Source organism: Nomascus leucogenys, chromosome 22a (assembly GCF_006542625.1).
Source record: "Nomascus leucogenys isolate Asia chromosome 22a, Asia_NLE_v1, whole genome shotgun sequence".
NCBI classification, from domain to species: Eukaryota; Metazoa; Chordata; class Mammalia; order Primates; family Hylobatidae; genus Nomascus; species Nomascus leucogenys.
Genome location: NC_044402.1, coordinates 136,100,986 through 136,114,257, shown reverse-complemented (window position 1 = coordinate 136,114,257; position 13,272 = coordinate 136,100,986). Strand labels below are relative to the sequence as shown.

The 13,272-nt window shown below is 49.2% G+C and overlaps 1 protein-coding gene across 11 annotated transcripts in view; it reads right to left on the bottom strand.

Moving 5' to 3' along the window:
• AGAP1 (ArfGAP with GTPase domain, ankyrin repeat and PH domain 1) overlaps positions 1 to 13,272 on the bottom strand; it is a 644,171-nt gene that overhangs the window by 457,497 nt on the left and 173,402 nt on the right. For 5 of the 11 annotated variants that reach the window (XM_030802720.1, XM_030802722.1, XM_030802723.1 and 2 more), the window contains exon 1: positions 5,903 to 6,943. The exons of the other annotated variants lie outside the window; for them this stretch is intronic. In XM_030802720.1, the coding sequence (XP_030658580.1) occupies positions 5,903 to 6,860 (958 nt within the window). In that variant the 5' untranslated portion in view covers positions 6,861 to 6,943. Of the gene's footprint in view, positions 1 to 5,902; positions 6,944 to 13,272 lie in introns of those variants that run through there. 11 annotated transcript variants of the gene reach the window in all.

Sequence of the window (13,272 nt, the reverse complement as noted above, 5' to 3'; positions counted from 1 at the left end):
ACCAAAACGATCATGGGCAGATGGTACTTCTTTCAAAATACTGAAAAGACAATAATCTCCCCCCTTTTTGCTAATCCGTTGACCTTAATACCAATTCTGTTCTTAATCACCTGGCGCCATGAGTGCAGCTGTATGCACTTTATCTCATCACGAGACTACCCTCGATAACTACAGCTTTCATTATTTCACTCATTGTGACATCATTTTAAGTTAATATAATTGTTTCAAATCGTTACAGGAAAATAACAATAGCCTAAAGGAGAATTTCTATCAGAAACAAAAACCATATACCAAAAATACTTTTCAAAAACAAAAAACACCAAAGCTCACTGTAGAAAGAGTAACATCCTGTTTTATGTTTAGTGTTAGCATTAGTCATAAATCTCTGGGGAACAGGAATACATTCTTAACAATTAACTACAGAAATCCCAAACATCTTGCTGGTGGAGTCACTCTTCTCTACCTGGTAAAATTCTACAGATCCTACACGATCCAGCTCTGTGAGGCCTTCATTAACTCCTTCCCATTAACTCAAGAACATTCAATTCACTCCCTCTTCTAGTTCTCTCATTAGTTCCTCCCACATTTACTAAAATCTATGTGTCAAGCACAGTGTCTATAAATCTGCAGTACACAGAGGAATGATACATGTTTCACGCCCTGGAAGGACTCACTAGTTAGAAGTGGCAGGCATGTATGCGAGGTTATTGTTACACAGTGGACTAGGAGATACGCTGTGCAGAGAAATAGTCATACCTTCCCTCAAGTACCCCATGAGGCTGTGATTCATTCAATTTTTTCCATCTCCTCCAGTATGCTACTGACCTCTGAAGACAGGAACTGTGCTCTAGTTAGCTCCAGCTCCAACTGCCTAGTGAATGCAGAACACACCATAGACACGCAATGTGTTTGTTAATGCATTAAAAAGACAATAAGATTACTTAAAAAAAAAACCTACTGGTGCTTTATAATTGGGTCTTACAGCTCCAAACAGAAGGTATTTGTTAACTGTAGAATCCAATAATTTGCTGCAATGTGCCTGTTAACACTGGAGGACCTCTGGAGCAGACGTACTTTTGAACATTCCCCCTGGTGGCAGGATATTCCAGCCCAAGTCTCTTTGATGACTTAACAAAGAGAAAGATGTTAACAAGTGACCTATGCTGAAACTTGGGCTCCAACCTAAGGAAATAAACACAGCAGGACAGAGCCCACAGCGGTGACTTAGAAGGTTCCCTGGCTGACCTTCAGCACAGCTCTGCCTTGTACCCCAAGTACAACTGCTCTGTCTCCAGGAGAATCATTTTAGCCCTAAACAAAAATAATGAGGAGTTTCCTAAATTGCAATCTGGAGTAGTTTACAAAAAGCAAGCAAACTCTAGGAATGTTCAATTGTAACAACGAAACACCGTAGATAATAAATTCTAATAACAAAAGACTAATCAGTTCAAAATGTTTCAAATGAGAAACACTGAATAACATAATTTCCTTACAAGTGTCCTTTTCAGGCCGGGGCGCGGTGGCTCACGCTTGTAATCCCAGCACTTTGGGAGGCTGAGGCGGGCGGATCACGAGGTCAGGAGATTGAGACCACGGTGAAACCCCGTCTCTACTAAAAATACAAAAAAATTAGCCGGGCGTGGTGGCGGGCGCCTGTAGACCCAGCTATTCGGAGAGGCTGAGGCAGGAGAATGGCGTGAACTGGGGAGGCGGAGCTTGCAGTGAGCTGAGATCGCGTCACTGCACTCCAGCCCGGGCGACAGAGCGAGACTCCGTCTCAAAAAAAACCATCAAACAAACAAAACAAAACAAAAACAAGTGTCCTTTTCAGTAACAAATCAAATTTAAAAATCAAAAGTTATCAAATTGTTTCAGTAATTTTATTTCATTTAATTGCTGTGTCCTAACGTTCTCCACTGAGGGCTTTTTGTTTTAAATGGTTTAAAAAATAAAAATTAAAATAGTTTAAAAAATAAAAAAAAAACACAGGTGCGGTGGCTCACGACTGTAATCCCAGACCGAGGGGGGTGGATCAAGAGGTCAAGAGATGGAGACCATCCTGGCCAACATGGTGAAACCCTCTCTCTACTAAAAATACAAAAATTAGCTGGGCGTGGTGGCATGTGCCTCTAGTCCCAGCTACTCGGGAGGCTGAGGCAGGAGAATCCCTTGAACCTGGGAGGGGGAGGTTGCAGTGAGCTGAGATCGCTCACTGCACTCCAGCCTGGCAACAGAGTGAGACTCCGTCAAAAAAAAAAAAAAAAAAGTCTATCACCTTACAGTAATTGAGTGATACAAATCAAGGTAATCAGAAATTAAAGAACAAAGCCACTCATAAAACGTGCTCTCAAAAATCAGTTGTAAATTACTAATTTTAAAAGCTAACCTCAGTAAGAGGTATCAATGAATCACTTTATTACTGTAATCAATCCTCCCAGACAGCAAGAGAACACTCTAAAGACACCGAATGCTCTGGATGGGCACAGCCAGTGTGGGCTTCACTCACAGCGCAGCTGGTTCCAGGGCCAGCCCAGACAGCATCCACTGGGATGCAGAGAGCACGTGCTGCAAGGGGACACCCTACAATATCATTAATCATTTATTATTTGATCTTTCCTTGTATTAAATTATACTTGAGTCAACAGACTCTGCCCTAATACATGTGTATCAGTTAACACGAAACTGCCCTTGATCTGACACAGGGTCTTTCTGGAATGTCTGCTGGCTCGCTGCTATCAGTTGCAAGCCTTACACAGAGGGAGCAGCCCTGAACTCACGGAGGCAACTGTTCTGCGTTAGGGGGAAGAACCGGGAAGAGCCTAAATAGACAAGTTCCAACAAGGATCAGAGAGTATAAAAGAATCATCCTACAAAAGGTAGGTGTTCCAATCCTTTCATCCTTAATGCCTTGAGTTCAGAATACAGGCAAACCAAAGGTACATGTATGCAGGAGCCTGTGTGTGCTTTAAAATAAGACTCCAGCCATCTTGCTTCCCTGTGCTAATGGAAATACCTTGCCTAAGCAGTTAACTCTAAGCCAAATAGACTATTTAATGCAATAATTAGTCTTTAGTTTCCTGTAGCCAATTCAAAAATTTACTAGCTCTTTTAAAGAAGATGAAAAGATCCTAACAGAAGAAAAACTTGCACCAGCTGAGGTCACTTCTAATTTTCTTTATATTTTCAAGGACTCCAAATTTTAAAACATTATGCCCAAAATGTAGAGAAAGCCAGTGGTGCTTCTCATGGTGCTTATCATGTTGCAGGTCTACGATAGTTTAGCTGTCAATCTGAAATCCAAAAAGGTCTGAGAATGGAACTTCTTTCCATAAACGGCTGGCAAATTACTTTGGTGGCAAAACCAGAGTCTAACTGGCATGAGGCTATTTTTAATCACTGTTTATTTCACTGAGTGTGGATATCTCAGGCTTTGCTGCAAAATACTACTGTGTTATTACAGGGCGCCACCCGACCTCACAAGCAGTGTTCTATATAACACACACCATTTTACCTTCCTCAGATCCAAAATTTCCGAGTCCTACAAACCCACCTGTCCCCAACGGTTTGGGGACTTGCATCCTATGGACATTTACAGGGAAACCGAGCTTGGGCTCTACTGCATCTGACTGTTACCTTAGAGACTCTCACCTAAATTCAAAATCTTAAACAGCACCTAAATTCTGAATAATTTATGTCATAAGAAGCAAATACGTAAAGACTGGAGAAATAAAATGAGAAGTTGTGACACCTGTGGGGGCTACACCTTTTACCTGTAACAGACACTGGCATCACCAAAATCCTAAGAATATTGACATTTCAGACATTTTAGCCAAAGGCAAATAATTTATCCAGGTGAAAGATGTAGCTTTTTTGAGCGTGTGATTACCTAGAACTTCAGAAAAAAGTGAGGCCCTAGAGTTCTGACCATATGTGCTATAATGCAGTTCATTAAATTTCCGTTTTTCTATACAACCCACAATGCTAGTGGTGTCATGTCTCAGACCAAAGTAATTCCGCCCAGAGAAGGATTGACCACAAGGAACAAACTGAGCATTACTATAAACATTCCAACACACTTCACACCCTTACTACTCCAAATCTACTATCAATCCATTTGACCAGAGAGGAACTATGCAAACTCCAAATGCTTTTAACTTGTATCAAGAGGGACCACAATGAAACGCATTCTCTCTAAATCACGTCTGTGCGTTTTTCTTTCTCTCTCTGATACAAACTTGTCTGGAACCGAGGCAGCTAATTACTGTTTTCTTCCAAGTCCACAGAACAAAGATGCAAACCTGCTATTAGAGAACTGAGACCTTCAGGTCTTAACTTCCTCTGAAAGCCAATGATGACAGGAGCAACTTCGTGCAAACCAATTCTTTTAACAAAATAACACGCATCATTTTCTCATATTTTAAGAGAATACATGAAGGGATGGGATAATGGTTGGAGTTAAATACAGCGCCTTCTAAAGTAAGTGCTCCAAGGGAGGTTAAAACGAGATGTGCCATGGCAAGCTAAACACTAAGTGTGGCAACAGTGTAGCCTCACTAGTGACAACAGGTCAGATTTTAACATTACTGCACATGCAACTGCTTGGTTTCAACCATCCTCTAGCACATTCTGAAGATCATTAGAAGCATATTAGAACATGACCATTTTATCTTCAGTTTACTTTAAAAATATTTCAGTAAGGACAGTCATCTATTTGCATTAGTTGGTTTTAACATAAACCCTAGGGGCAGTCAGCTGACCTGTTAAGTCCACTTGGGATGAATACCCTCTCCAGAGGTGGGTTACACAGCAGTCTGAACTGCTAATCAAAAGCCCACTCTCCAACTACCTTTATCTGTACCAGCCAAGGTAAATAATTCAGATAAGAGGATGAATACTTTTTTTGGGGGGTGGTAAAATGCATGGCCACTTGTCTGTGGCCACAATACCGTCAGGCATACATCCCCCTCCCAGGAGAATAAGGTGTAGCAATCTAACCCCACTTCCGACCCCAGACTCCCCCTCAGGGTGATGCGCAGTTGATAGAGTCTGTGTTGTGAGGTTTCTGGAGGCTCTGACCCCCAAATGCTACCAAAAAGTTAACTGATTCCTGCAGTGGAATAACATCTGGCTGGGGATTCCTCCATGCAAAGTCCCTGTCAGAGGACATAAGGGAACACAGACCTGAGGTTTCAGAACAGGCTGCAGGGCTGCGGTTTTCCTGTCCCTTTGCTAGCCTACATTATGAGGAAACAGAATCTGGTCCCAGACTCGCTCTCCTCATTAAGATGCCACCTGGCAGGAAAGCTGTGGAGAGAGGGGCCTCCGTCCTGCCCCGGGTCCCACCACTGTAGTGAGGTGCCCTTACAGCCAGCTCAATACCGAGGGCCACGGAGTCAGCTGAGTCCACATCACAACATTCACAGATGGTAGTACTAACAGGGAGACGAGTCGAGGCAGGGAGGGGCGCCAGGATGAATGCCGGCTTCTCCCACCCAGTCAGCGGCACCTGTGCGGCGGCGACCGGCGAGCCTCGGCTCCCTGGGGCGGCCCCACAGGTGTCGCGGGCAGCCAGCTCAGGGCCCGCTCCTGCAGAAGGCCGAGCCAGCACGCGAGGGAGGTCGGCGCCGCCTGGCAAGGCGACCTCTCTCGGGTCAAGCTCTCCTTGATGAAGGTGGTGGACTCCGAAGGACACCGGCACGCACAGCCAGGCGCAGGTGCAGCCAGAAAACCCAGGACCGCTGCGCCCTGCTGGGGAAAACCGCAGTACCCGAGTTCGCATCCCTCGAGGCCACGTGCAGGCTCCCGACCCGGGAGGGCGGGTCCCATAGCCACAGCCGCTGAGGAGCCGGCAAGTCCCCACCACGCCCCTTCCCGTCCCGGGATCCCCGGCCACGCTGCCCACCTCTGCGTGGGGAGCCGTCGATGCTCTCGGCGCTGGACGAGTGCGCCTCGGGCGGGGCCCGCCGCAGGCTGAAGTAGCCGCGCGGCCGCGAGGCTCCGCTCCGTGGCGAAGGCCCGCCGCCCGGGCCCCCGTCCCTGCGCGCGAAGATGCCGCTGAAAAAGCGCAGCAGCCGGTGCTCCGAGGCCGCGCCGGCCCCGGCCGCCGCCCGCGCGCGCTCTAGCCGCTGCAGGTCGCTGTTGTCCAGCGTGCGGTTCTTGCTCTTACTGCGCTCCCAACGCTCCAGGTCCGAGAGCGCGTCGTTCTTGCTGAGCACCTCGCCCACGTCCAGGGTGTTGCGCTTCTCCGAGGCGGGCTGCGTGGCGGTCGCGGGCTCTAGGGTGGCCCCGGCCGCGGCCTCGTCGCCGGGCGCCCAGGCCAGGCTCCCGGAACTGCTGTGGCGCCTTCCACCGCCCAGTGTCCGGCTTTGCGGCGCCTCAGGCCCGCTCCAGTGCCTGAAGCTCAGGCTCCGCCGCAGGGGCGCGGCCCGGGCCCCCTCCACGTCGGGGCTGCCGGGCGCGGGCGAGCCGCGTCCCTCCTCCTCGGCCGGCGCGCTGCCGGCCAAGTCCGCGGGCTCCAGGCCGCGTGCGCACGGCCGGAGCCGCCCCAGTTCCAGCTGCCCGGTGCTGCGGGTACGGAAGGTGCGGAAATCCCAGGCGCGCGGCCGGGGACCCTCCGGTTCCTCGGCACCCTCCGCATCCTCGGCCTCCTCCTCAAGCCTCCCGGGCGCGTCCGGGGAGCGCGCGGGCCGGGGCCGCCGAGCCGGGCGTGAGTCCGGGCCGCCGGAGCCCGGCGCGGCCAGCTGCTCCTTCCTGACCATGGTCACGGAGATGCGGTAGACAGTCTTTCTGGGGGGCGTCCCGCGCGGCATCGCGTCCGCGGGTGGCGACACGGGCTCGCCACTGCCGTCCAACAAGTACATGTCGCCCGCGCGCTGGGGCCCCGCCGCATCCAGCGAGCCCGCGGGCCGGGAGGGCGCCGGGCCAGGCGGGGAGGGCAGGCGGGCCGGCAGTGTGGCCCACGCCCCCCCGCTCACCGCTAGGGCCGCACTCAGGCTGCAGGGACGGCGCCCCTGACACCCGCCGGCCCGTGCGCCGCGCCGCCCGAGTGCCGGGGTCCGGGCCCGGGGCGCCGAGCCATGGGCCGGCGGGGCCAGGCGAGGCGGCCGGTCAGGCGCGAGAGCGCTCTCGCCGGCAGGTGCGGCCGCGGTGCGCAGGGCCCAGGGCGGGCGGCGGCGCCCGCGGCTTCATTGTCTACGACACGGGGCCCGTGCGCATCCTCCCGCTTCGGCTACACAGCTCGGCGGTTCCGCAGCCTCCGCCACTCCCTGGGCTCCGGGACGCGCGGACAGCTGCACCGGCTGCGGCCGAAGGGTGGCGGATGGCGGGCGGCGGTTTAAAATGGAAACGCGCGCCGGGGCGGGGCGGGCGACGGGGGCCGACGTGCAGGGACCGCGGGCCGCGCGCCCAGCCGGGCTGGCCGAGTCCCGGGAGCGCGGCGGCGGCGGCGAGCGCGGCGGCGTGCAGGCCCAAGCGCCGGGATGGATCGGCGCAGCGCGGACCGGAGCCTCCAAGGGGCCTAGCCCAGCACCAGCCTGCACCCTAAAACCACGCACACTCTGGGGCTTGGCCTGCAAAAACAAAACGAGGGGCATGTCTCACCTGCTGCGCGTTTACATGAGGCATCTTTCCTAACCATGCAGCCTCGAAGATGCAACTCATGTGACTTGTTTAAAAAACAAAGTATCTTTGGTACCTGTTACCCCCAACCTTACCTAGGAACAAGTGGGCTTCCAGGAAGACAAGAACAAAGAGATGTGACTGTGAGGGTGCTGTTTACACCAATGCCCTCCCAATGAAGGGCTACAGTCTGTCTCCTAACATAATTCTGTCTTTATTGTTTTCATTTTCAATTAGCAATAATCTCACCCCAGATAAACCTCCATGGCTATGATACTGCCTCTGTGCAAAACTTCTAAAATAATCTTGTTGGGTTATTTTACCAATGTGTGGGGAAGGATTCCTTACAGGTAAGCACTTGCTCCCCATGACAACAGACAGGAGAATACTGCGGTTAAGAGCCAGAAGACAGACGTGCCTGCCCGCAAGCCAGGCCCATCCACTGACAAACCACCTGCTTTTCCACCTGTAAAATAGGGCTGCGGATAAAAGCTCCTAAACTTTGAGCATTCCTGTGAAGATTAAATTGGTTAAAATCCTATGTGCCAGGCATTCTGTGTACATGCTAAATATTCACCATTAATACTGAAAACTGAACTCTGCCATCAAATCCCCCATTTCCTACCTGGTGGGCTGACAGATACTGGTCTAGGATGTTATCGGAGGCCACACAATATTTAGAAATAGGTGATCAACTTATCAATTCCTCAAGCTGTCTTAAACACAGATGTATTATTTCAGAGTTTCCTTGATGAAAAGTTTCAGAAGGAAAAATACAATGTCCCCTAATCACATGATGCTTACACGACCTTCTCCAGGCCTAGAAATGCCATAGCTTGCTACAGGCTGTTTCTGGGCAAGGTGCTGGTGGCCAGGCCAGGTGGAAGCATTACTTTGGGATTTGCTATTTGCAGGCAGGGATTGTCAGATGCCAGCTCTCCCTACTTTAATCTTATTGTGGGGGCACCAATTGTGTTCACGACACTGGAAGTGGCATAAAACTGAATTGGGCAAGCTCTCTTTTGAAGGAAGTTATAGAAGTTATAGCCTAGGAAATCTACATTTTATGACAGCATTAAATTTAATATTCAGATTTAATGAAATAAATCAGAGTGACTGCTAAGTGATTCACTTTATTTTTCTTGAAAGGATACTTTAAAATACACCTGAGCACCCTCTGTGGCCTTGACCTTAACATGATTTTCACCATCACAGGGTCACACCTCAGCCTACCTGCTACTCAGACTTCAAGGGCTCTGGATGTGGTACCTCTGATTATGTCCTCATTGTAAGGAGGGGTCTCCGAGACAGAATCCTTTTACACCTTCTGAGTTTCAATAAAGAAGCCCCCCCCCCTTTTTTTTTTTTTTTTTGAGACAGAGTCTCACTCTTGCCCAGGCTGGAGTGCAATGGCGCTATCTAGGCTCCTGCAAACTCTGCCTCCTGGGTTCAAGTGATTCTCCTGTCTCAGCCTCCCGAGTAGCTGGGATTACAGGTGCGCGCCACCAGTCCCGGCTAACTTTTTGTATTTTTAGTAGAGACGGGGTTTCACCATGTTGGTCAGGCTGGTCTTGAACTCCTGACCTCATGACCCGCCCACCTCAGCCTCCCAGAGTGCTGGGATTACAGGCATGAGCCACCACGCCCAGCTAAAGAAGCCCTCTTTGATAAGAACCAAGAACCCCCAACGTCTAGAGTAAGAGCCAGGTGGGATTCATCTGTCAAAATGATAGCCTAGCGCCCATCTGGTTAGGGAGATGCAGAGGCTCAGAGACAAAGGGCACTTCCCCAGGGCTACACGGCTCCTCAGTAAGGGTGAAATCTGGGGTTTGGGGGTCACGCTGCCTGTGCTCATTTTTTTTTTGTCTTAGTAAGCATCAGCATTCTGCTTTGTTGGTAACAAAGACCAAAGTAAACGTGAATATTACTGAACTCCACGCAAATCAAATGTAAATGTTATCTTGACATTTCCAGGTAGCATTTTTAGCAAACTTTCACAGACTTACTCAGTATTCTACTGGTTCATTTATTCATCGAATATATATCGAGTACCTACTGCAATGCTACACAGTGACAACGCAGGGGTTCTGTCCTCAAAGAATTGGCCCAACCCCCGAAAAATGCTAAGGCTACGTGATTTTGCCACAAAAAGACAGCGAGGGAGATAAAAGCTTCGAAATAAGCCCAGAGACAGCTACAGGGCCGTCCCGTCTCTTTAATGATGAACACCACTAAAATTGGGCAAAAGTCTAAAATTTTATCACTGCAGCTGTAGAGACTTAAAGGTCACCCAAGTCTGTAAGCTGAGAAACAGAGCAACGTGGAAAGATAGAGATCTTTGCTACTGTCAAGGGTGGGACCAGAACCCTGGGCTCCTAACTTAGCCAGGTGTGGGAGGGGGAGGTCAATTCTGAGACCATGGCAATGTTCACATACTGAGATGAACTTTAATATGAAAGTAGCTTGTCCATAATTAAGATATATAAATCTATCTGGCTTGTTATCTGAAGCATTCATAGAGCCCAAAGTAAAAAATAAGGTAGTATTCCTTCAGGGCTAAAATACTGGACTGTTTGTGTCTCCCAATTACTGTACCTTTGTCGAGAATCCATGCCAGGTTTTGCACTTTGCCATACGAGATGCAGGCTGCGGAGTAGAAGAATCCATTCCATCCACCTTAGATGACACTGACTCTTCCAGGGAACCTCTTTCAGCCATAGCCAGTGTGTTTGTGATCTTTCAGCATTTCCACCTCAGAAGGAAGCACTTATTTTCCACACCAGTCATAATGATGCCATGTCAAGTGCGACTGTGGGTGCTGAAAAACCTGGTCACAGAGAATTGCCTTTCCCCACTGCCCTAGAGAGATGGGCTCTCCCGATGCAAAGAAGACACATGCTCCCGACATGTCACTCCAAAATCTAAATCCCCTTCTACAAAGCCAGACCAGCCTTTTTTGAAGAGGAAAAAAAAAATCACAATACTATATATGTTCAGGTGGCATTATGCTTTATTTTCCTGTGGCTTTTTAAACTGATGCCACTAGACTGTCATTTCTTGAATTTTTCCATGCCATGGAGCATATCACCATTTTTTTTTTTAAAGCATGTAGTTGATTTCGCTGCTACCTCAGAACCAAAAGAGCAGCCTCCGTGCTGCAGGGACTAACGCCGCCCAAGAGAGGAAGACTGCAGAGGAGAGTTCAGGAAAGGTGCCAGCCCTAGCTAACCCCCATTCATCACCCTCAGCAGCTGGCTTCGCTCCCTTAGTTCCAAGTTTATGAGATGCTTTGGCCACCCTCTCACGACTCCTCTGTCCCGGGTCATTTCTAGCTACCTATAAATCAAACATTCTCCTTGAGAATAGTATTTCCAAGTGTTGCTAGAGCCGATAAGCCTTATTTAAAGGAAACTTCTGGTAGCCAGTCAGCAGAGCCATCTGCTACACAGGCTGGCTTTCCAAATAACAGAACCTGACAGCCAGTAATCACGTTTGCAGTATCTTAGCAGAACCGCGTCTGCTGATGGTAGAAACCAGCCAACCACTGGTACTGCCCTGGCCTGAGCATGCCCACCCCGGGGGGCCCACTAAGAGCCCCTCCATGGGCACATCAAAGGCTATTTTCTGGTAGCCAGTTGACTGACAGATACCTGTAAGAAGAAGCAGTTACAAAGACAGTTATGTCTTATTAATACTTTTACATTTTTAGCATGAGACTCAAATTCTCATCTGAGAATGTCACGGTAGAATGGTTTCTAAGCTAAGATTTGCCATGATGTTCAGCTTCTAGGAACTGAAAATTCTGCACACATCCCTTTGCCTGGGACACTCCAGCTGAACTCACTGGGGACCCCATTTTTCTCGTTTTAAAAACTGAAGGTTAAACGTGGAACTGTAAAAGAGATGAGGACTTGACCCTTATCTGCTAGTCGAGGAAGGACAAGTATGGTCTGTCTCTAGGGCAGGAACATTGATCCAGCAGGAAAAAAGACCCCAGAAGGTCCTCTGAGCACCTGCATCCTTCCTGCGTTTTTCCTTAAGGACCAACGATAGCAATTCCTGCCAACAGAACACTGGCGATGTCTACTGTGTATGAACACACCACCACACAGACAGGCTGGAGTGCAGTGGCAAGATCATAGCTCACTACAGCCTTCAACTCCTGGGCTCAAGTGATCCTCCTGCCTCCTGAATAGGTGGGATCACAGGCACATGTCACCACCCCTGGCTAATTTTTAAATTTTTTTGTAGAGAGGAGGGTCTTGCCATGTTGCCCAGGCTGGTCTCGAATGCCTCACCTCAGGTGATTCTCCCATCTTGGCCTCTTAGGAGTGCTGGGATTACAGGCGTGACCCACTGTGCTTGGCTAAGGTTTTTTCATTTATTATAAAGATGGGGGGTCTCACTATATTGCACAGGTGGGTCTCCCTTGTTATGCCTGCACCTGGCTAAGGGTTGAGGTGGCATCACTCACACATACTTTATCCTCTGAGAATGAGAACTGCCACGTTACAGAAGAAGCAGCTTTAGTTCTACCCACGCTTGAGGAACACGGGAGAGATTCAGGCCCAGACTCCTTTCCTCCATGCAGCCATAGGAAGCATCGGACCCCACACTGAGATTTCATTTCCACTTAAACAGGCCAGTGAGAAGCAAGCTTGGTTTTAAACAAGCCAGTAAGTGTCCATTGTGAGTCGATTCTTATTCCCAAACAAAAGGAAAATATTAAGATATTTCTTGGTAGTTTCTCTTGCTAAGTGTCAGGCAAAGGTAACTTAAGATATTAAATCAGGCCGGGTGTGGTGGCTCATGCTTGTAATTCCAGCACTTTGGGAGGCCAAGGCAGGTGGATCGCCTGAGGTCAGGAGTTTGAGACCAGCCTGGCCGACATGGTGAAATCTTTTTTATATTTGTAAAAATACAAAAAAAATTAGCTGGGCCTGGTGGTGTGCACCTGTAATCCCAGCTACCTGGGAGGCTGAGGTAGGCAAATCGCTTGAACCCAGGAGGCGGAGGTTGCAGTGAGCTGAGATCATGCCACTGCACTCTAGCCTGTGCAACAATAGTGAAACTCCATCTCAAAAAAAAAAAAAAAAAAAAACGAAAAAACAAACTATATATTAAAATCCTATCTATTAAGCATTGTTTTACAGAGCCAACACAAACAACACTGAACGGCCACATCACAAACACAGCAGCTCCCAGTTCTGGCCACTCGCTAGCTGCCGGGCACTGGCCACAGCTACAGAGTCCCAAAAGGAGCTCCCATCGACCATCCAGCCTTCGAGCTCAGGGACGGGAGGGATGAGGTCGAGGGTAACACACAGCACTGCAGCTGTCTATCAGACAACCTCAAAGCAGCGCTGGAGCTTGTGTGCAGAAAAACCAAGAAATCCCTACACATTATCTAATCTTCCTAGTATTGGGTGCACAGGGGAACAGGACTATTTGGTAACATTTTCCTCTACAGGATTCACGGGAGGGAACTCTTTTAATATCGCCATCTGTACGATGGTCTTCATGCAGACATTCCTTCTCAAAGCACAGGGAAGAGTCGGATTTGGATTCTCCTAAGAGCCTCCTGGAGTAGTAACGAATACCACGAACTGTCAGAGAACAATGACCTAAATATGTTTGACAACATCTGGATGTTTA